General features: G+C 44.8%; 1 protein-coding gene and 1 long non-coding RNA gene across 5 annotated transcripts in view; both read left to right on the plus strand.

Moving 5' to 3' along the window:
• Positions 1 to 2,631, plus strand: part of LOC144580994 (uncharacterized) — a 46,206-nt gene extending 43,575 nt beyond the window's left edge. The window contains exon 2 of the long non-coding RNA XR_013531441.1: positions 1,598 to 2,631. This is a non-coding gene — a long non-coding RNA (uncharacterized LOC144580994). The remainder of the gene's footprint in view (positions 1 to 1,597) is intronic.
• Positions 2,632 to 3,148: 517 nt separating this feature from the next.
• SMS (spermine synthase) overlaps positions 3,149 to 24,392 on the plus strand; it is a 70,602-nt gene continuing 49,358 nt past the window's right edge. For 2 of the 4 annotated variants that reach the window (XR_013531439.1, XM_008989075.5), the window contains exon 1: positions 3,149 to 3,313. Coding sequence is in view for 2 of the 4 variants with exons in the window: in XM_008989075.5 (XP_008987323.3) it covers positions 3,265 to 3,313 (49 nt within the window). In the remaining 2 variants the exon portion in view is untranslated. Of the gene's footprint in view, positions 3,806 to 24,392 lie in introns of all 4 variants that reach the window. The other 2 variants (XR_013531440.1, XM_035287642.3) reach the window with 1 other exon arrangement.

Below are 24,392 nucleotides of genomic sequence, written 5' to 3' on the forward strand. Positions count from 1 at the left end.
CCAGGATTGGGGGTGAGGTAGTGTTTGGTCACATTTCTGGTTTGGACTATGTTTTCTGTGTGTTCACGCATGATTACAGAGTGGTCTTGTTTGTGTTTTGTCCCACCCTGGTCATAGAGTGGCCTTGCCTGATGTTGGTGTTCTCGGGAGTTGTTTCTGTTCAACAGGACACTCAGGCACAGCTGTGAGTGCCTGGCCAGCTCCGTGAAGGCAGGACAGCTTTAATGTTTCTCAGTCTTCCTTTTAGGTCAAGAGCAGTCAGTGACAGGCTGCAGGACATGAATCCACGATATCCACATTTTCACCATGGGCAAGACTGTTTCAAGAATGCAGGCTCGGCCAGGCGCAGTGGCTCATGACTATAATCCCAGCACTTTGGGAGGCTCAGGCAGGTGGATCACCTGAGCTCAGAAGTTTGAGACCAGCGTGGCCAACATGGTGAAACCCCATCTCTACTAAACACACACACACACACACACACACACACACTCTCTCACACACACGGAGTAGTGGTGGCACACTCCTGTACTCCCAGCTACTCAGGAGGCTGAGGTAGGAGAATCGCTTGAACCAGGGAGGCGGAGGCTACAGTGAGTGGAGATTGGGCCACTGCACTCCAGCCTGGGTGAGACAGAGCAAGACTCCTTCTCAAAAAAAAAAAAAAAAAAAAAAAAAAATGCAGGCTCTAGTCAGACTAGGGTAAACCTTGTCTCTGCTGTGTCTTTTGTTACAGGACGAGCTGCTGAAGTGCCTGATAATAGCTGTGAGTTGTGCAGTATTTAAGACTCTGCACAGGATCCACTGATCACTGTAACACAATTACCACAAACAAAATGATTATTAGTGCTGAAACAGGCCTGGAAGCCAAAGGCCGAGATTATAAAATGCAGGTAATGAGAACATGTTCCCGAATCCAAATAGATACTCACAGCTCATTTAGAAGTATTTAAAACAGGCCTTGAGCCTTTGATTTCTGTCCGTGTCCTACCTCTGACAGTCCTGCCAGGATTATGATACTGGTAAGTAGGACGTGCACTGGGAACATCCTTACAGTAACTCCTAATGCTACCCCAACAATGTGGATTCCATATTGAGGCCAATTTATCTCTGATGTTGTGCTAACATCATGAAGCATTTGTTGTGGGTTTTATTTGTTTTTTGTTTTTTGAGACACAGTAAAGACACAGTCTCAGAAAAAACAAAAAAACAAAAAAACAAAAAACAAAAACCAGAGTCTGTCTCCCAGGCTGGAATGCAGTGGCACGATCTTGGCTCACTGCACCCTCCACTTCCTAGGTTCAAATGATTCTCATGCCTCAGCCTCCTGAGTAATTGGGATTACAGGCGTGCGCCCCCAAGCCTGGCTGATTTTTGTGTTTTAGGTAGAGATGGAGTTTTGTCATGTTGACCAGGCCAGTCTCCAACTCCTGGCCTCAAGTGATCCACCTGCCTCGGTCTCCCAAAGTGTTGGGATTACAGGCATGAGCCGCCATGCCCAGCCAATGTAGCATCTGTTAAACTCCACTTTTGTTATGGCTGTCTGATGAGTTAATGGCAAAGCATGTCAGGTTTTTCCTCTCTACTTTGTACCTTGCAGGAAACAATGTGAGGCACAAGTGCTGGGGACGAGAATTCAAGACTGAGCCAGAAGGCCAACTGTGCTGCCAGACACAAGCTGCAGAGGATAACCAGCTACACAGTTTGCAGGCCAAGGGCAAAATAAAAACACAGGGCCTCTTGTTTAAGAATTAAGAATTTCAAGATGGCAACAGTAGAATTAAAGTAAGTGAGGGACCCTTTTGATGTGAGGCCCGACTCAGCACTCACACTGGTGCTGACCTGGAAAAGGTACACCTGAGGCCCATGGAGCTCTACTGTCTTTGCAACACGCAGGACAAAGACAACTCTATAGTCAGTGACCTAACTCCAGAGGAATGGCAAGAAGTGGAGAACATCCCAGGAAGAAAAAGAGGAGCTACAGACTGATGTAGATAACTGAAGACTGAGAATTGTAATAGCTAACAAAATTGAGAACCTAGGATCCACAGAAGAAAGGAAGATACACAGAGTAACAAACAGGTGGCATGGGTAGGCAAAAATTAATGCAAGCGCTAGAAAAAGATAGTTCTTAACAGAGAAAGGTCTGTTCAACAGACCCTTGTTGAACACTTGTAGACACTGCCCGGAATGTCTTGTAGACACTGCCCAGTTTTTGTAGAAAGGTGAAGAACTCAACAAAACAGCCGTTGCCTGGGGGAAGAGATGAATTTAACATCCAGGTTCTTCGCTGCTTTTGTGGAGGCACACGAGTTCATTGATTCACATTTTGTCTAACCATTACAGCAATTCCTGTGGCCGTGAGAGGCACAAAAGCCTGGCAGGATGATGGAGGCATTTGTGCAGGGATATTGTCAGTACAATGAAGAATAATTTTAGTTCGGACGCTCATGCTCTCTCCCTTTTGCCATCATTTTGTTGAGCACCAGCCATAACCCTAGTGTCAAAAATAAGCCCACCGCAAAAAGGTCTATTGCCGTGAATAGAGGCGCCAGTGATGGAGGAGTCCTGGTAGAGAAGCAACTCCGGAGCCTGCAGTTTCCTAATTCAATATTAACAACAATGCTGTCCTCTTACTGTATTCTCTCTCATTCCTATTTTGCGTGAAAATGTAAATAACGTAAGTGCCCAAGCGCTTTCTATTCAGTCCCCAAAAGCAAAGCAGACCTTGGCTAATGGTAACAATAATCCGAATGGGTTTAACTGCAACATTGCAAGAAAAGGCAGGCAGTACTCTTAGACTACAGGGGTGGCTCTCATCATTTGATTTTCCCAACTCCGCCAGGAAATAAGAGGGGCCGTGGCTTGGGAGAGGTGTGTAGGGGGTGGGCCTCCCGGAAGTCCTGCTGCGCTGTTTAAATCTAAGGTGACCTAACGGATGGCGGGAGCGGCCGCGCTAGCCTGGGCGCAGGGCGCGGCCATTGGTGACGCACGCCGGGGAGCACGGCGCCCACGTTTCCACCATTAGCGAGTCCTCACACCCGGCGCTCGAAGTTCGGGGCTGGAGGCGTCCCGGCTTCCTCCCTCCCGGAGGCGGGCCCGGCCCCGCCCCCGCGCCCCGGGTCGCTGCTGGCGGCCCCTCCCACCTCCTAGTCCTGGCCTCCCCTGGCGCAGCGCACTCCCCGCCGGCCGCAGCCTGACACGCCGCGCGGCCCCCCAGTCTCCCACGGCCGCTCTCCCAGGCATGGCACAGGGCCTCGCCTCACTATGGCAGCAGCACGGCACAGCACGCTCGACTTCATGCTCGGCGCCAAAGGTGAGGGCTTTCGCCGCCACCTGCGAGGCCATCCCCACCGCTCCCGCCGCCTGGCGGGCTGGGGCCGGGGTCGGGCGGGGCGTGCGCCGCGGGCCGAACAATGCGGGCGGCCCGCCTGGCGCCGCAGTCTCCCGGGCTGCAGCGCATCGCGCTGCGGGGTCGCGTGCACCGGCGGCCGGGCGGAGGCCGCGCTCTGGTTCCCGCGGCGCTGCGTCCCGGCCGCAGCTCGGGGCCTGGAGGGGCCGTCCTGGGTGCCCGCTGGCCGGGCCGCCCTTCCGGGCCCGGGCCGTCCACCCGCGCTCCCACGCGGGCTCGCTGCTTTCGTGCTCCCGCTCGGGGAGTCCCCGGGCTGCCGGGCGCGGGCAGACCCCTCATGGGACGAGGGTTGCAGGGACTGCGGCAGAGCGAGGCGTGACCCGCGCGGCGAGCCCGGGCTGGGGGCGTGCGCCGCGCCAGGCTGGCCGCGCGACCTTTTCCTGTTCTTGCAGGCGGGTAAATTTCCCTCTTAGGGGCGGGGGGTTTCCCCTCTTAGGGAGCTGGGGCTGGGGAAAGGTCTGTGGACGAGAGGCGCTTGCAGAATTCGCCGCCGACTGCGTAGGAGACAGATCCCCCGGAAAGGAACGGGGGGACGGGAAAAGGAAATGATTATTATTATTGAGGGTGGGGAGGGATGAGATCTGGGCACGGGAGTCGTTTACACCCCGAATTGGGGAGGTATTAAAAGACAGGCCGGCACGGCGAGGTGGCTCACGCCTGTTTGTAATCCCAGCACTTTGGGAGGCCGAGGCGGGCGGATCACGAGGTCAGGAGTTCCAGATCAGCCAACATGGTGAAACCCCCATCTCTACTGAAAATACAAAAAATAACTGGGCGAGGTGGCACACGCTTGAGTCCCAGCTACTTGGGAGGTTGAGGCAGGAGAATCTCTTGAACCTGAGAGGCAGAGGTTGCAGTGAGGCCGGATCGCGCCATTGCGCTCCAGCCTGGGGGACAGAGCAAGACCCTGTCTCCAAAAAAAAAAAAAAAAAAAAAAAAAGCCGACCAGAATAGACAGGTCTGGTAAAGTTGGAACTGTGTGCGTGCAGGAAATTTGAAGGGAGGGATACTTAGCAGGCTTCTTTTCTCGGGGTGCCCCTGTGGTGGGGCACGGGAGTCTCAGGAAGAATAGAACTGCCCTTTCTTTTTCTGGCCGCTTTTAAACCTGTGACTACGGCAGACTTGAATCTGCACTTTCCATAGGTTCCACTTGGAGTGGCTGGCTCATACTTTGCTTTTCCCACTGTTTTCCTCGAATTAGATGGAGCAGCCTTTGCTCTTACCATTTTTAACACTGACTCTTTCTTTCTCTCTCTCTTTTCTTCTTTCCTCCCTTCTTTCTTTTCCACGGAGTTTTGCTCTTGTTGCCCAGGCTGGAGTACAATGGCGCGATCTCACGCGAACCTCCCCGTCCCCCCCCATTTCAAGCGATTCTTCTGCCTCAGCCTCCCGAGTAGCTAGGATAGCTAGCATTATAAGCACCTGCCCTCATGCCTGACTAATTTTTATATTTTTAGTAGAGACAGAGTTTCACCATCTTGGTCAGGCTGGTCTTGAACTCCATACCTCGTGATCCACCGTCTCTGCCTCTGAAAGTGTTGGGATTTGGGATTACAGGCGTGAGCCACCGCCCCTGGCCGACTTTTTCTTTCTTTCTGAATTTCTGAGTACTTTGCATTTTCTCTCCCAAGTTTAGAGGATCTCTGAAGGTACAAGATTTCATAAAGATTTTAGTAAAGATTGGAGCAATATCTGGGTTTGACTCTAGCTTCTTCCTGATTGGCTCTGCGTGTGACCTTGGGTTTATGTTAACCTTTCTGAGCCTTCCCTGTCCATTAAAAAGAAAAAAAAAACCGTACACCTCTTCCAGCTTTTACTCTTAAGCGGGTAGCTGTGGAGCACACTGTGTAGGGTTGTTAAGCAGTGTCAGTGTATTTGGGTGGTCTGAAGTGACTTGGAGAAAACAAAGCATGTTAATTTTAGTTCCCACATTTCCTAGGTGAGGATGGAGGGCAGGGAGACTGCTAGAGATGAAATTATGTTTGAGGGGTAGAGCTGAAGAGCCAAGGTTTCATTGAGTAATTACCCTGCCAACCCTAGGGCTGAATGGTTGATGAGAGTTCTAGCATACTGAATTTACAAGTGAGGAGAAATAGCGTATTAGGGTCATCCAGCTAGTAAGGGTGAGCCTGGGAAGTGTCCCTGGTGTAAGTACCTTGTGTACACTCACCTGTATTTTTCATCCATGGGTTTTCTTAACTTTTTTTTTTTGAGACAGTCTAGCTCTGTCGCTCAGGGTGGAGTTCAGTGGCACTATCTCGGCTCACTGCAACCTCCACCTCAGGAGTTCAAGCAATTCTCATGCCTCAGCCTCCCAAGTAGCCAGGGATTACAGGCTCAGCCCACCACGCCCAGCTAATTTTTGAGTGTGTGTGTGTGTGTGTGTGTGTGTGTGTGTGTGTATTTTTGTTTGTTTGTTTGTTTTTTGTTTTAGTAGAGACGGGGTTTCACCATGTTGGACAGGCTGGTCTCAAACTACTGGCCTCAAGTGATCGGCCTGCCTCACCCTCCCAAAGGGCTGGGATTACAAGCATGAGCCACCATGCCCGGCCTGTCCATGGGTTTTCTTCTAGGTTTTTTTTTTTTTTTGTTGTTGTTGTTTTTCAAGACAGGGTTTTACCATGTTGCCCAGGCTGGTCTCGAACTCCTGACCTCAGGTGATCTACCCATCTTGGCCTCCCAAAGTGCTAGGATTACAGGCCTGAGCCATCTTCAAGGTTTTAAGGAGGGCGATCTCAGCATGGAGCCCAAAGACTTTGGCACTTCCCTTTGTCCTTAAACCTCCTTGGCCAAATTTAGATTAGCCTCTTGAAGTGCTGGTTCACAATGGGATGTTTTTGTCGTTTTGTTAAAGTGGGGAAAGACTTTATGAAGAAAAAGCAGGAGAATTTTAACACTTTGGGCTGACACTGTCCAGGAGAACCATGGATCCCCAGTGTGGGAAGGAGGAGGAGAAACTGGCGTTTTCTAAGTTAGAAAGGTGTAAAAGTGGCATCTTAACAATTTAGTTGTGCAAAGAGGAAGTAAAAAGATTGATGATAAAGAGATAGGTGTATAGAGCAGAATAGAATGTTCTTAAAAGGGAAAGGTGAAACTGTTAATATTTTAATTCCCAGTATATTCTTAAAGATGAGAAAGCTTTGATGGCAAGGTGAACCTTCTAGAAAGAAATATTATGTGGCGGGGGTGATATGTGTATTTATGCATCTGTCAGACCTTGAGTCATTGCAAGTATTCTGGGTGTAAGAAGTCCGATTTGTTTTGTATTCTCTTCCATCACTTTAGTTGGGGTGAAGCATATTGCCCTTACTGTCAGTATCTACATTTGAAAAATAAAGAGATCATGACTAGATTGGGATCCAAGTTCTTTTAGTCTTTAGTAAGGGGCACTTGGTGAAAAATCCACTTGTGAGGTCTCCAAAAACATTTAATTGATAATGAGTCAAAAGGCATTACTCTTGGCATGTGAATATTGGATGTGACTCAAGGGTGAGTCAAATGCCTGTGGAGCCTGGATTCATGTTCTTTTCCCCGTTTGTCAGTAATCCTTCCTAATGTTTCAGTTCCATGATGTGATTTTAGTGGAATTAAACTTGAACCACTTAGTTATTATGTTGTTACTGCGTTGGGAGCACAGCAGCCACCAGACCACCAAGAGCAACTGTAGGTTGGGCTTGGTGGTGCTGGTTTAGTGCTCTGGCTGGTGAGGTGTAACCCAGGAAATTTTTATTTTGGCTTTTAAAAAAAACAGCTCATCTGTGGTCATCTTGTAAGTGAAGTATTGGACTCTAAGGACTCTTGAGCCCAGAAAACATTTTGTGACTTAAATCCTGAGGCTAACAGGAATAAACTTGTCCCATGTTTGGATAGTTTAGACGTCTCTGAGCTAGTGGAGGAAAGGTGGTCTGTTCCTAGCCCTATGTGCTAGGCAGGATGCTTGGGTATCCAGAGGGTGAGTGAGAGGCGGGGTGCAATACCTCATGCCTGTAATCCCAGAACTCTGGGAGGCTGAGATGGCCAAAGTGCTTGAGCCCAAGCGTTCAAGACCAGCCTGGGCAACATGGGAAAAACCCATCTCTACAAAAAAAAAATAAAAAAAATTGCCAGGTATGGTGGGTTTTTTATGCACCTGTAGTCCCAGCTAGTTGGGAGGCTGAGGCGAGAGGATCCCCTGAGCCCAGGAAGTCGAGACTACAGTGAGCCATGATTGCACCACTGCACTCCAGCCTGGACAATGGCGTTAAACCCTGTTTCAAAAACAAAACCAAAAAAGGGCCAGGTGTGGTGGCTCATGCCTGTAATCCCAGCACTTTGGGAGGTGGAGGTGGGCGGATCACCTGAGGTCAGGAATTTGAGGCCAGCCTGGCCAGCATGGTGAAACCCCATCTCTACTAAAAATACAAAAATCAGCCAGGCATGGTGGCACACGCCTGTAGTCCCAGCTACTCTGGAGGCTGAGGCAAGAGAATCTCTTGAACCTGGGAGGCAAAGGTTGCAGTGAGCCGAGATCGAGCCTGGGTGACAGAGAGACTCTTGTGTCCACAAAAAACCCCCAAAAAACAAAAAACAAGAAAAGCAGTGGTGAGTGGCGTGCTATAGCCTCTCCTTGCCATGTTGGAATGGAAGGTCTCTAGCAGGCCAGTCAGCCCTGAAAAGGTCTAGCAAACCTATCCCCTGGGCTGGGTATATCTTTTGAAGGCAGACCTCCAGGGTGTGTATCCTGGAGACATTTCTGGTACATGGTAGATGTTTGGTACATGCTGATTAAACAGACTAAATTTATGGTACGTTAAAGGTGGAATGCTGGTTCACGTCCATTATGGGAAAGTGAGACACTCATTTTTACCCTGTAGAATTATGAGGATGGCCCTGAATTCAGAAACATGGCAGATGCTGTTAGATCTGTCATTTGGACCATTGCTATATGTTTGTGTAGGGAAACCAATGTGTCGCTCAAATTCACAAATTTTATAACAAATGGAAAACAGAAGAACACTTGGGAACTCTGGGCTTAGCAGAGAAGGTTTGGGGTAGGGGATTCTATTGTGCCTTTGACCCTCATCAGGGATGCCTATGGAGTAAGAGTAAGACTTTTAAATGCATAAAATAACCCAATTAAAAATACCATCTTCAAAATGCAAAACCTCTAAATGTGTGGTATGGTAACGTGCTGCAGGCATTTCTCCTGCCTCAACCTCCTGAGTAGCTGGGATGACAGGCGAACGACACCATGCCCGGCTAATTTCTGTGTTTTTAGTAGAGACGGGATTTCACCATGTTGGCCAGGCTGGTCTCTGACTCCTATCCACAGGTGATCTGTCTGCTTCAGCCTCGCAAAGTGCTGGGATTATAGGCGTGAGCCACCGTGGCCAGCCCGTGTGCTTTTTTATTAACACATCAAATAACAAGATGTAGCAGCAAGGCTAATAACTTAGATAATCTCAAAGTAGAGCTGAGAAAAATTGATACTTAACAAATCTTTAGGCAAGGAGAAAAACCTGATTTTTTTGTGACAGTAACTAGGTATAGTTGACAATGTGTGATTTTTGGCCTCAAAGCATAAGTGAAGAAAGTGCGAAATTTCAATTACAGAAAATAAGTCTGTGTATATTTTTCCATTCAAGTTCACAGGCCCCCCTCCTTGGACCCCAGGTTCAGACCCGCAAGCTGGGGAGGGCGAGGCCTGAGACTACAGGTTCTGTATATCGTCTCTTCCTTTTAGAGGGTGTAGGTTTCCACCCAAGGGCAATGCTGGAGGCACATTTCCTAGTTTGTCTTCAAAAACAAAAGCAGCTCTTTGAAATCTTTGAAAATAGAAAAGTAGCACTTAGCATTTGCCACAGGGGCTACTGTTGCCCTGAGTGCTTTGTGCATTATTTTAAATAAATCCTCACAGTAACACTACTAGGTCTTGTTATCCCCATGTTAAAGATAAATAAATAGACCCAGTTGAGGTTTTTTACTTTTTGAATGACAGAATTCAAAGCCATGTCTATTTGATTAGAAGGCTGGTTCTGCTTCCACAATTCTGAAGCTGCTTCGTTTAAGGAGGTGATTCTCCTTGTGGGTGCTTCCCTCCGTGGGTGACGTCTCAGTTTCTGGAGACATTTTTGGTTGTCACAACTGGGGAGATGCTACTAGCATCTAGTACATCCTGAAGTGCACAGGACAACTCCCCCACAGCATTGACAGCCCAAAATGTCCACAGTGCCCAGAGAAACCCTGGTTTAAATTCAACGTAGACCATTTCAGTAATTTGGATGACAGATCATCAGCAAAATTTCCTTGGTCCTTTTTGGAAGTGTTCAGTTATGCACACAAATTGTTAGGCAGGGAAGGTGGATGGGCCCTATCTAAGTTTGGCAGCAGGGTCTGTTAGGAGTTTGGTCATTGCTTCCTACTCAACTAAGCGTGTGGTTTGAGGTGACCTTCCCTCCATGATTTCCTGAACCATCGCCCTTTTTAACCAGCTCCCACGCTCCCCTGTATTTGAGCTGCCTTCTGGTGGAAGTATGTCTTCTTTGTGTGTTTTAAATAGCTATAACTGCCTAAATAATACAACCTAAACAATGTAGTTCAGATTGCTTCTAGCCTTCTCAAGAGTAGAGAAAGCTTCCTTCCTCCCCCTCCTCCAGCATTATTATCCTGTCCCACTACACTTTAATCCCCCATTGTGATAACACCGCAGGGCAGACTCTGTTGCTTTAACAATGAAGCCTTTGGGGCTGATGACTGGGAGGGGAATGCTTGCTTGGGCCCCACTCTACAGGGACTGAATCACAGTTGGTGGAGGGGGGTGAGTTCCTGGATTTTGCATTTTTTATCTTCTCCCTCACAGTAATTCTGTTGCTGATTAAAGAATGAAAACTCTTCTAGTAGGTTCCTTATTTAAAATAACAACAAAAACTTGTCAGAAACCTTTGGCACACCTATGTCAGCCCAACCAGTCAGCCTAGTCTGTCATTAAATCCTGTGGCTTCTGCCTGCCAATATTCTCAAATTTGTTGCTCACCACCTGTTCCTTACTTTAGTTTCCTGGCTACAATCTCCCCATTTGTCTCCATTTGGGGTTAGGCTCGATCATTAGGAACTCAGCGGGATCCCTGTCCCCTTTTCCATTTAAAAACCCTTCCGTGGGTCCCTATTACCCCATGGATAAAGTCTAAACTCTGTATCAACACACCGTCAATTTCTACCTGGTTTTTCCTCTTCCTCCAACATACTCCATGTGCTTCCCAGTAGCCAGGAAGCACCTGGACTCAGAATTTGACAGCTTTGGAGACTTTTTTATATGTTTTACGTAGGTATTCTCATGCCTTGATTGTTTGAAAATATTTTATGGACTGCTTCTGGGAGATCCCTTGTTGGCATTGCCATCCTTTGGCATGCTCTTTTGCTTTGTGATTTTTTTTTTTAATGCTCTTTTCCCGACTCTGCAAAAGATTCTTGATTGCACTGATTATGCTCCATATGACTCCAGGCTGAATAACCTCATGTTGCCTGGAGTTAGTATTGTAGGCTTGCCATTAAAAAATTGAGTAAACCATAATGATTCTTTTTAGATTGTAGTTTCCAAGTCAGACTGATTTCCTTAAACCTATAGAGGTAGCATATGGTAAGATTTTAGTTTCTGCGTTGTCTATCTATAATCCTCATCTAGTTCTCATTGGGTAGTTCACTATTGTTTAAAATGCTTTGAAAGGGATGACAGCTGTTTAAGAAATTGACTCCATAATCAAAGCACTAGGAGCGACCCCTATCCTGTCTAACAAGGGAGGGGTACTTTTTCAAGTAATCTGAAGCCCTGCATGAGACTTTCTAATTTAATAACTGGTAATTGGTCAATCTGTCTTTTTTTTTTTTTTTGAGAAAATCACTTTTGTGTTTGCAGTGGAGTTAACGAATCTTCTCATCCCTTTAGGATATAATTTACTCCGTTGTATTTGAATTGGCAGTTTCCGTCCTTAGCTACCATCTCAGGAGATAAGGGTTAAAATGCTGTGTTCTCCAATAGCTTTAAAAAGTTAGAGCTTTTGATTTTGGACATGGTACCTGGAAGATTTGGAATCACGGGCTTTAAAATTTTTTTTTTTTTTTTTTTGAGACAAAGTCTCAGTACTGTCACCTGGGCTGGAGTGCAGTGGTGCAATCTTGGCTCACTGCAACCTCTGCTGCCCAGGTTCAAGAGAGTCTCCTGCCTCAGCCTGGGTTCAAGGGATTCTCCTGACTCAGCCTCTGGAGTAGCTGGGATTATGGGCACACACTACCGCACCCGCTCAAGTTTTTGTATTTTCACTATGTTGGCCGGGCTGTCATTGAACTCCTGACCTTGTGATCCACCCGCCTCTGCCTCCCAAAGTGTTGGGCTTTACAATTTTAATTTCAATCACCATGGTTATGCTAGTCTTTCACAGATAAGGATTAGTTATAAAGTTACGTGGTATCTGTTTAAAAACGTCGGTAAAGTTATTACTGAGTTTAGTTTTTGGAATCTCTGCATTTCTGGGTGTTTGAATTCACTATTTCACTGCACTTGTAACCTAAGCCTGCTGGTGTGTGCTGTGGCTCCGACCACCATTTCGTGGTAGTTAATTATAGAGTCAGTTCTTTTGAAAAGTCAGGAAAACTCCTCAATTGAATCTGCAAACCAAGTATGTAAACCCTGCACAAATGCTATTTACAACCCTTACAGCTAGGCACTTTTCCAGACCCTAGGAAAAACAGCCCTGAGGCCCTGAGGTGTGGTGGGCCTGGATTTCATTAAATTGACACAGTCATCTGTGTTCCGGAAGGAGCTACCAAGCTAGCTAGTGGCGATACTGATGATAAATGTGTTTACGTGCTAAGCCGCAAACTCAAAAGGGGCTGGTAAGAGCCAATAGCATGTTCTAGATTCCTGAACTGACTTGACTCTGGGTAGTTTTACACACACCTTAATTTTCCCCTCTCCATGAAGGTGATAATGATACCAAAATCCCACACACTGTGTCGTTGGGTGGAATGTCTAATAAAGTGTTTGGAAGAGTGTCAAATGATACATCAAATACCTAACACTAATTGCAATACTTAGGACCCAGTACTTTGAAATTGTGCCAGTGGATAGAGATGCTCAGTTATAAAGAGGTGTGAATTTAACTTACTTGAAGGGTAACGAAAGCTCTGCTGGCAAGAGAAGAGGCAGAAAATAATGGGTTGGCCTGTGTTTTGAAGGCTGGTCTACTTTATTTGAAGGGCGCCTCCTCCCTAAGTTATTAAAGCAGAATTTTAAAAGGACACTGATGTAAGATATCAATTACTTGTGTTGCATGACTCCATTTTTTTTTTTTCCTCAAATGAAAATTTCTCCAGTGACAATCCTGAGCAATTCCTAGGACATTGCTATATTTAATACTGAATTCTTCTTTTTTTTTTTTTTCAAGACGGAGTTTCGCTCTTGTTACCCAGGCTGGAGTGCAATGGTGCGATCTCGGCTCACCGCAACCTCCGCCTCCTGGGTTCAAGCAATTCTCCTGCCTCAGACTCCTGAGGAGCTGGGATTACAGGCACGTGCCACCATGCCCAGCCAGTTTCCTTCTAGAAGGACTGTAGATGACAGTGTTCAAACAAGACAGATGTGCCTGTGGGCATTCCAGATTTCTTTGCTGTCCTTAGGGTGTAGAGGTGAATATAGAATGTTTCTCAATCCTTCTCCTTAGAATACAGGTTGAGCATCCCTGATCAAAATGCTCCAAAATCTGAAACTTTGAGAACCGACATAACACTTGAAAAAATGCCAATTTGGGATTTTCAGATTAGGGATTTACAGTCAGTGAGTACCAGGCACACATTCCAAAAAAAAAAAAAAATCCAAAATACTTTTGGTCCCAAGCATTTTGAATAAAAGGAATTCAACCTGTATTTTCAGGGCCAGTGCCTTGGATCATGTTTTGGAAAACAGTAGTGACATAGTTTTTTGTTTTTGTTTTTCAAAGATGGGGTCTTGCCATGCTGCCCAGGCTGATTCCGAGCTCCTGGACTCAAGGGATCCTCCAGCCTCAGACTCCTGAGTCACTGGTGTGACATTGAATCTTTTAGCTGTATAATGCTATAGCTAAGGGGCCCAGGTGTTTGTGGGGTTTTGAGGAAGATGGTCATGGATTTGTCAGTCCAAGTGTTTGTTCTACATGGGGGTTTGTCTAATTTGGAGCTGGTGACTTGGTGTTGAGAGAGAGGAAAGAGCTTACTATTACTCCCTTTGGTATGAGATGCAAGAATATGACAGGACATTAAAAAATATATATTTAACTTCTGGGATACATGGGCAGAACGTGCAGTTTCGTTACATAGGTATACGTGTGCCATGGTGGTTTGCTGCACCTATGTACTGGTCACCTAGGTTTTAAGCCCTGCATAAATTTGTCCTAATGCTATCCCTCCCCTTGCCCTCCATCCTCTGCAAGGCCCCTGTGTCCATGTGTTCTCATTGTTCAGCTCCCACTTAGGAGTGATAACATGTGGTGGTTGGTTTTCTGTTGTGTTAGTTTGCTGAGAATGATGGCTTCCATCTTCATCCATGTCCCTGCAAAGGACATGAATGAGTCTGTTTTTATGGCTACATAGTGTTCCATGGTGTCTATATGCCACATTTTCTTTATCCAGTCTGTCACTGATGAGCATTTGGGTTGGTTCCAAGTCTTTGGTATTGTAAATAGTGCTGCAGTGTGTGTGTGTGTGTGTGTGTGTGTGTGTGTGTGTGTGTGTGCATGTGTCTTTATAGTAGAATGATCTATAATCCTTTGGGTATAGACCCAGTAATAGGACTGCTGGGTCAAATGGTATTTCTGGTCTAGATCCTTGAGGAATCACCACAGCGTCTTCCACAATGGTTGAACTAATTTACACTCCCACCAACAGTGTAAAAGTGTTCTTATTTCTCCACATCCTCTCCAGCATCTGTTGTTTCCTGACCTTTTAATGATCACCATTCTAACTGGCATGAGATGCTATCTCATTGTGGTTTTGATTTGCATTTCTCTAATGACCAGTGATGATGAGCTTTTTTTCCATATTTTTTTTGGCCACATAAATGTCTTCTTTTGAGAAGTATCTGTTCATATCCTTCACCTACTTTTTGATGTTTTTTTTTCTTGTAAATTTGTTTAAGTTCTTTTTTTTTTTTGAGACAGAGTTTCACTCTGTTGCCAGGCGCCAGGTTGGAGTGTAGTGGCACACTCTTGGCTCACTGCAACCTCCGCCTCCCGGGTTCAAGCAATTCTCCTGCCTCAGCCTCCCAAGTAGCTGGGACTACAGGCACATGCCACCATGCCCAGCTAATTTTTGTATTTTTAGTAAAGACGGGGTTTCACTATGTTGACCAGGATGGTCTCGATCTCTTGACCCCGTGATCCTCCCGCCTCGGCCTCCCAAAGTGCTGGGATTACAGGCTTGAGCCACCGCACCCGGCCTGTTTAAGTTCTTCATAGATTCTGGATATTAGACTTTTGTCAGCTGGATAGATTGCAAAAATTTTCTCCCATTTTGTAGGTTGCCTGTTCACTCTGATTATAGTTTTTTTTTTTTTTTTTGAGGAGTTTCGCTGTTGTTACCCAGACTGGAGTGCAATGGCACGATCTCGGCTCACTGCAACCTCCACCTTCTGGGTTAAAGCAATTCTCCTGCCTCAACCTCCCGAGTAGCTGGGACTACAGGCGTGCATCACCATGCCCAGCTAATTTTTGTATTTTTAGTAGAGATGGGGTTTCACCATGTTGACCAGGATGGTCTCAATCTCTTGACCTCGTGATCCACCCGCCTCGGCCTCCCAAAGTGCTGGGATTATAGGCGTGAGCCACTGCGCCAGGCCTTACAGTTTCTTTCACTGCGCAGAAGCTCTTTAGTTTAATTAGATCCCATTTGTCGACTTTGCCTTTTGTTGCAATTGCTTTTGGTGTTTTTGTCATGAAGTCTTTGCCCATGCCTAACTCCTGAATGGTGTTGCCTAGGTTTTCTTCTAGGGTTTTTATGGTTTTGGGTTTTACATTTAAGTTGTTAATTCATCTCGAGTTAATTTTTGTATCAGGTGTAAGAAAGGGGTCCATTTTCTGTTTTCTGCATATGGGTAGCCAGTTTTTCTAGCACCATTTATTAAATAGGGAATCCTCTCCCCATTGCTTGTTTTTGTCAGGTTTAGGACTTTCTTTTTTTTTAAAGCATTTTGTGACTATTAAATTTTTAATGCAGTTCCTATAATTTATTTCTTTGAACAAAGGGCCTGGCTTTGCTTCTGGAGGCTGTAGGAACTGTTCACGTAGTGGTTTGTGGATTTGTCTTTTTACACCATTTGCTCATTTTAAACTATGGGGTTAGGGAAATATAAAGAAAGGGGGGATACAACCCTGATACTTTCGCAAGTAGATAACCACTTTGATGTATGCTACAGATGCCTTGCTTATTCTTGTTGCATATATAACAATGTTGTGAGTAAAAGCGCTGGATTTTGGAGCTCAACTGCTGCAGTTTGAATCCTGGCTCTACCACTTACTAGTGGTTTGTGACCTTGGGCAAGTTGTTAATGTGTGTGCCTTACTGAGCTGGCTCTACTTTGGTTACCCTTGAATAGCAGCTGTCAGATCAGACATCCTTATCTTGTTTGGACCTCAGGGGGAAAGCAGTCTTTTACCATTTTGAGTACTATGTTAGCTGAAGGGTTTTTGTAGTTAACCCTTTATCAAGTTGAGAAAGCTCTCCTCTATTCCTATTTTTGTGTGTTTATTTTGAATGAGTGTTGGATTTTGTCTGGTTCTTTTTTGCATCAATTAATATAAAATGTGTTATTTTTCTTTAGCCTATTAATATGGTGGATCACATTGATTTTGATTTTTTTGAAGGCTGAACTGCCTTATATACCTGGAATAAATCTCACTTGGTCATGGCATATAATTTTTCTATGTTGCTGAATCCTATTTGCTGATGATTTTGTTCAGGATTTTTGAATCTATACTCATAAGGTATATTGGTCCATAGATTTTTTTTTTTTTTTTGGACTGTCTTGGTCTGGTTTTGGTATTAGGATAATAATACCGGTTTCATAAAATAGGGAAGCCTTCCCTTCTGGAAGAGATAGTGTAGAATTGGTGTTAATTCTTCTTTAAGTGTTTAATAGAATTCTCCAGGCGGGGCGCGGTGGCACATGCCTGTAATCCAAGCACTTTGGAGGCCAATGCGGGCGGATTACCTGAGGTCGGGAGTTCAAGACCAGCCTGACCAACATGGTGAAACCCCATCTTTAAAAAAAAAGAACTCTCCAGTGAAACCATCTGGGTCTCAAGATCTCTTTCTGTTTTTTTTTTTTTTTTTTTTTTTTTTGAGAGAGGTTCTTGCTGTGTCACCCAGGCTGGAATGCAGTGGCGCTATCTCAGCTCACTTCATTCTTGACCTCCAGGGCTCAAGCAGTTTTCCTGCCTCAGCCTCCCAACCCCACCCCCCAGGTAGCAGGTGTGCACCATCTTGCCTGGCTAATTTTTGTAGAGGCAGGATTTCCTCTTGTTGCCCATGCTGGTCTCAAACTCCTGACTTAAAGCAGTCGTCGTGCCTTGGCCTCCCAAAGTGCTGGGATTACAGGCATGAGTCACCACGCTTAGCCTCTTTCTGAAGTTTTTAAGCTACAAATTTAGTTTCCTTAATAGTTAAAGTACTGTTCAGGTTGTTTGATGTTGGGTGAGTTGTGATAGTTTGTGTTTTTAGAGAAATTGCCTCATTTCATTCTTAAGTTGCCACATTTATGTGTGTAGATTTGCAGTATTCCCTTATCCTGTTGGTGCTTGCAGGGTATCGGTAGTGCTGTCTCCTGTATCCCTAATACTGGCAAACTTTGTCTTTTTCCTAAGTCTTGCTAGAGTTCACCTTAATAATCTTTTCAAAGAAATAGTTTTTTGCTTCATTTTTTTCCCTCTAGTTTTTGTTATCAATTTTAATTGAGTTTTTTTGCTATTACCCTTTCCTTCTACTTGCTTTGGGCGTTTCTCTTTTTCTAGGTTCTTGAATTACTAGCATGGATTAGGGATTTGAGATTGTAAAGTGGAAACCGGTACTCTTAAGTATTCCCATTCTCTGTTACATGGTTTCTGTTAATCCTAGTTGATAATGTTACTCCTCGTATTCGTTAAAAAGCAAGAGTCTTAGTTATGTTGGTTGTTAGCTGTTCTTTTTTCAGTACTTAATAGATTGCTAACTTGAACGTAGGAAATATTCCTCGGATGATTCTACTTTCAGATGCTAAGAATGAGGCCAGACGCGGTGGCTCATGCCTATAATTACAGCACTTTGGGAGGCCAAGGTGGGTGGATCACGAGGTCAAGAGTTCGAGACCATCCTGGTCAACATGGTGAAACCCCGTGTCTACTAAAAATACAAAAATTAGCTGGGCATGGTGGCGTGCGCCTGTAGTCCCAGCTACTTGGGAGGCTGAGGCAGGAGAATTGCTTGAACTCAGGAGGAGGAGGTTGCTGTGGGCCGAGATCGCGCCATTGCACTCCAGCCTGGGTAACAAGAGCGAAACTCCGTCTAAAAAAAAAAAAAAGGTAAGAATGTTACTTCTGGCAATTCAGGCAGTAGAATTAACAGCCAAGTGTCCTTGTTAGAAATTCAGAGCTGGAAAAGACCTTAGACTAGGAAGCAGCAAACTGAAGCTCTTGGACCAGATTCTGTTCATCTGGCCTGTTTTTGTGTGACCCTCCAGCTAAGAATTATCTCTTAAAAGGGTTATAAAGCACACACACAGAGGAAAATGTGACAGAAACCTGATTTAGCCCGTATGCTTTACCATGTGGCCCTTTACAGAAAAAGCTTCCCCGCCCCTGCCTGTAGATTATCTAGGTGTAGTGATGCTGGTTGCCTAAAAAATTACGAAGTACAGGTTTCCTAGCCCCCCCATATGGCTGCCTTCTCATCTGGAATATATCACAGTACATGGCCCTCTCCATGTTTGGGTGGTTTTGACTTGTGTCCTTTGTCTTTCATCTTTATTCTCCAGTAGCACTTACTTTTCTAATCTTAGGTGCTGAGTTGAATGTGGACTTGGCTAATAGTGCTCTGGTAAAGCCATGGAAAGGGAAGGCAGAGGGACCTCCCAAGGGACATCTGTATCAAGGACAGTTCTAATATAAATGTGTTTTTTTTTTTGACATCACACAATTCCCAAAGTCCAAACTGTTTCATCTTTGGAAATGCTATTTCATTGTTGATTCACAGCCTGGCCTAGATGCTCAGACAGAACCCTTGAATTATTCTTTTTTCAGTTTTATTTTTAAAGAGTCTTGCTGTGTTGCCCAGGCTGGAGTACAGTGGTGCGATCTTGGCTCACTGCAACTTCTGCCTCCTGAGTTCAAGGGATTCTCCTGCCTCAGCCTCCGGAGTAGCTGGGATTATAGGCACCTGCCACTGCACTCGGCTAATTTTTGTATTTTAGTAGAGATGGGTTTTCCCCATGTGGGCCAGGCTGGTCTTGAACTCCTGACCTCAAATGGCCCAACTGCTTTGGCCTCCCAAGGTGCTGGGACTACAGGCATGAGCCACTGCGCCCAGCCTTGGATTATTTTTAAACACACAAATGGTATGACCTGTGAGGGATTCTGCCCAACTAAAGTTACTGAGAAGAAAGCTGGATGTTCGTGATACTGATGAAGTGCTCAAAAAGCATATTTCATCCTTTCCAGACAGTAAAAGTGGCAATCCCATGGTTTCTACTTTGGCAAAGAAATCTTGTTCCCCTTCTGGACTGAGCTAAAGGAAACCATTGTCATTTGACTGGGGCCGTCTCCACACCTCCCATGCCAATTTTGAACTATAAAAGTAAGCTGGTCACTTTACCTGGTCCAGATGCATTTCTAAGTCATTTCCTGTTCCCTAACCTCAAACACTGCAAGTCCGCTCTCAAAACCTTCTTCTTGTTACTTCTCTGACTTCTCCTTTCTGTTGAGTTGTAGCATGACCCCTACCCCCTGCTTTTCTGTGGGTTCTGATCTCTTTTCCTAATCCTCTGCCTTGGTTCTCTTCCACAGCTCTGGGCCAGAGTTTATTCCTTCCTCTTCCCAAAAAACATGGTCCTTAAGCTGACGGGGCCCACTGAAGAGCATTGTAGGACACTGTTTGTTGCTTGCATGATTCCTTCCAGGAGAGGTCAAGTGGCCTGATTATTCAGTGTCTCATAAGCCACAAACTAATAGATAATATTCCTCCCAGATGAAAGGCAGGCTTTTAGTATACTGTCTCTTGTCTGTGCCTTATTTTCTAAGTCTTGGCTAGACTCCCATATGGGTTAAATCAGAAGGGTGAGGATGGGTAAGTTTGAATCACTCCCCATTGCCACTGTCTGTGGGAAATGCTCTCCCTTGCAGTGGGAATGACGAGGCAGGGCAGTGAAATAATTAGTGACACATTTAAGTTATGCTGTAACTTAGTGCATTGAGTTTTAAGAAATAGTCATTGTGGCTGGTACTCTGTAAACATGCCCATATGGCTTTCCTTAATGCATGTTTGCATGAAAAGAGCTTGGGTGTCATTTCTGTGTTGGTGTGTTTTCCTTCTGTAGTTAATTTTTCTTGTCTGGTTACTCTTCTCTATGATCATCAGAAACCATGCTGTAAAAATTAAAGTCCTGTAAATTTTTCATTTTCATGCCATTGTCCTTGTCTGCTCTGTCTGTATTTTTTTTTTTTTTTTTGAGACGTGGTCTTGCTCTGTCACCCAGGCAGTGCAGTGGCGAGATCTCAGCTCACTGCAACCTCTGCCTCCTGGGCTCAAGCTATTCTCCTGCCTCAGCCTCCCAAGAAGCTGGGACTACAGGCATGCACCACTGCACCTGGCTAATTTTTTGTATTTTTATTTTTGTATTTTTATTTTTTTCTGAGACAGAGTTTCGCTGTTGTTATCCAGACTGGAGTGCAATGGCATGATCTCGGCTCACCGCAACCTCCGCCTCCTGGGTTCAAGCAATTCTCCTGCCTCAGCCTCCCGAGGAGCTGGGACTACAGGCGCGCACCATCATGCCTAGCTAATTTTTGTATTTTTTGTTTTTGTTTTTTAGTAGAGACGGGGTTTCACCTTGTTGACCAGGATGGTCTCGATCTGTTGACCTCGTGATCCACCTGCCTTGGCCTCCCAAAGTGCTGGGATTATAGGCGTGAGCCACTGTGCCTGGACATTTTTTGTATTTTTAGTAGAGATGGAGTTTTACCATGTTGCCTAGGCCGGTCTCCAGTGATCCTCCAGCCTCAGCCTCCCAAAGTACTGGGATTACAGGCGTGAACCACCACGCCTGGCTCCAGTCTGTATTTTGCAGCCATACCTCATACAGAGGCCTGAGACTGTCTCCAGGCACTTGAGTGTTAGGAGAGCAGTGTGGGAACTGGACACCAGCCACCTCACTGTGCAATGACAGTGCCTACACACAGCAGTCACTCAGCCACTTGGTAGTCTATGATGAGTGGGGACAGGTAAAGAAGACCACTCCTTGCAGACTCCTTGTGTTGCATCTGAGCCTGTGCCTGGTGGTCAGCTTGTGGTGAAGGAGGATGATAAACCAACTACTTTTTTCATATATGAAAGTATGTATTAGTTTTCTACTGCTGCACAATAAATTGCCACAAATTTAGTCACTTAACACATAATCTCACAGTTTATAAGGATTAATAATCTGAAAATGGCCCAGCTGGGTCCACTTCTAAGGATATCAAAAGGATGTACTCCTGGCAAAAGCTGGGCTGTGTTTCATCTGGAAGCTCTGCTGGGGAAGAATCTTTTTCCACATTCATTAAGATTATTAGCAGAATCCACTTTCTTGCAGCTGAAAGACTAAAGAAACCAGATTTTTACTGAATCTTGGTTGTAGGCTTTTCTCAGGTCCTAGAGACTCCCCACAGCCCTTAGCCATCTGGTCCTCCACTTGGCATTTCATAGTATCACTGTTTGCTTTTTCAAGGCAAGAGAAAAAACTTTCACTCCACTGTGCTGAACAGAGTCTGTCGTATCATAACCATGGGGTGAAATCTCATCACCTTTGCCAGACTCTATTGATTAGAAGGAAGTAGTCCTACCCACACTCAAGGGGAGGAGATTATTCAAGGAGCTGACTCATTGGGACTCACCTTGGGTATGTATGCCTTAGTGAGTGATTGCATATGAGCCCAAACAGAGAAGCAATATGGTACAATTAAATGTCATCTCAATAAGAGATCAAGAATATATGATTTTTTTAGGTAAAATTATTAAATTTTAGAAAAAAATTTGAATATAGGTCAGGTTTTTTATATCTTTGCCACCTTAGATGTTTCCCAAGAAGACAGAAAAAATCTAGTTGTATATGAGCTATAATATAACTGTTTGCAGAAGCACCTGTTAAGCACTGACAACCCCAAAATATATCCGTGTTTGTCCTATAGTTTGTTTTTTTTTTTGTTTCTTGTGAGAGAGTCTTGCTGCGTTGCCCGGGCAGTGCAGTGGAACAATCTTGGTTCACTGCAACCTCTACCTCCTGGGTTCAAGTGATTCTCCTGCCTCAGCCTCCTGGAATATCTGGGATTACAGGTGCTCACCACCATGCCCAACTAATTTTTTTTTTTTTTTGTATTTTTGGTAGAGACAGGGTTTCACTATATGTTGGCCAGGCTGTTCTCGAGCTCCTGAGTTCAAGTGATCACCTGCCTTGGCCTCCCAAAGGGCTAGGATTACAGGCATGAGCCACCACACCTGGCCCTTATACTCTTTTAAAAAAAAAAATTAAAAATTTTTATTTCAGTAGTTTTTGGAGTACAGGTGGTTTTTGGTTACATGGATAATAAGTTCTTTAGTGATGATTTCTGACATGTTGGTGCACCTGTCACCTGAGCAGTCTACACTGTACCGAATATGTAGTCTTTTATCTTACACCCCCTTTCCACCCTTCCCCTGTAGCTCCCAAAGTCCATTATATCATTCTTATGTCTTTGCGTCCTCATTGCTTAGCACTCACTTCTAAGTTGAGGATGTATGATATATGGTTTTCCATTCTTGAGTTACTTCACTTAGAGTAATGGCCTCCAGCTCCATTCAAGTTGCTGCAAAACACTTCATTTGTTTTTATGGCTGAGTGGTATTCCATGATATATCTTTTATTTAATTTTTTTGTTTTGAGACAGAGTCTTGCTCTGTTGCCTAGGCTGGAGTGCAGTGGCGTGATGTCCACTCACTGTCTCCTGTGTTCAAGCAATTCTCCTGCCTCAGCCTCCCGAATAGCTGGGATTATAGATATGTGCCACCAAGTCCAGGTAATTTTTGTATTTTTAGTATAGACGCAGTTTCACCATGTTGGCCATGCTGGTCTTGAACTCCTCACCTCAAGTGATCCACCCACCTTGGCCTCCCAAAGTGCTGGGATTATAGGCATGAGCCACCACGTCTGGCCAATAAACAACATTTTCTTTATCCACTCGTTGATCAGTGGGCATGTAGGTTGGTTCCATATTTTTGAAATTGCAAATTGTGCTGCCATAAATGTGTGTGTGTATGACTTTTTCATGTAATGATTTCTTTTCCTTTCTTTTCTTTTCTTTTTTTTTTTTTTTTTGAGGCAGAGTCTCACTCTGTTGCCTAGCCTGGAGTGCAGTGGCCTGATCTCTGCTCGCTGCAGCCTCCACCTCCTGGGTTCAAGTGATTCTTCTGCCTCAGCCTCCTGAGTAGCTGAGACTAGAGGCGCCCACCACCGTGCCCAGCTAACTTTTATATTTTTAGTAGAGACCAGGTTTCACCATGTTGGCCAGGCTGGTCTTGAACTCCTGATCTCAAGTGATCTGCCCGCCTTGGCTTCCCAAAGTGCTGGGATTACAGGCGTGAGCCACCACGCCTGGCCTTCTTTTTCAAATAATGGATTTTTTTTCCTCTGGGTATATACCCACTAATGGGATTGCTAGATGCAATGGTAATTCTACTTTTAGTTCTTTAAGGAATCTCAATGCTGTTTTCCATAGTGGTTGTACTAGTTTGTATCCCTACCAGTAGTGTTAAAGTATTCCGCTTTCACCACATCCACACCAACATCTATTATTTTTTGACTTTTTAATTATAGTCATTCTTGCAGGAGTAAGGTGGTATCTCATTGTGGTTCTAATTTGTATTTTCTTGATAACTAGTGATGTTGAGCATTTTTTCATGCTTGTTGGCTGTTTATGTTCTTTTAAGAATCGTCTATTGCCCATGTCCTTGGCCCACTTTTTGATGGGATTATCTGTTTTTATCTTGCTGATTTGTTTGAGTTCCCTGTAGATTCTGGATGTTAGTCCTTTGGATGAATAGTTTGTAAATATTTTCTCCTACTCTGTGGGTTATCTGTTTGATGATTATTATTTCTTTGGCTGTGCAGAAGATTTTTAGTTTAATTAGATCCTATTTATTTATTTTTATTTTGTTGCATTTGCTTTTGGGTTCTTGGTCATGAATTCTTTGCCTAAGCCAATGTGTAGAAGAGGTTTTCTGATGTTACCATTATCTTCTAGAATTTTTATGGTTTCAGTTCTTAGATTTACGTCTTCGATCCACCTTAAATTGATTTTTGTATAAGGTGAGAAATAAGGATGCAGTTTCTTTCTTCTACATGTGGCTTGCCAGTGGAGAAACCAGCTTCTGAGACTTCTCCATTGCCTTGGCAACCTTGAGGTAAGTGAGATTCTGAAGGCTCAGCTTGTTACTTTGGCATTTTGGGGTGGAGGGGGACAACTTTTTTGAGATGAGATTCATATGCCAATACAACTCCTTTATTGAATATGTAAAATTCAGTAGGTTTCAGTGTATTTGCAGAGTTGTGTGACCATCATGACAATCAACTTTAGAACATTTTCATCACCTCAGAAAGAAACCCTGTGCCTCTTAGCCATCACCCTTATTCCTACCCTCATTCTTCCCAGCCTCTGGAACCACTAATCTGCTTTACATTTCTATGGATTTGCCTTTTCTGGACAAAGCAAATAGAATCACT

Source organism: Callithrix jacchus, chromosome X (assembly GCF_049354715.1).
Source record: "Callithrix jacchus isolate 240 chromosome X, calJac240_pri, whole genome shotgun sequence".
Taxonomy (NCBI): Eukaryota; Metazoa; Chordata; class Mammalia; order Primates; family Cebidae; genus Callithrix; species Callithrix jacchus.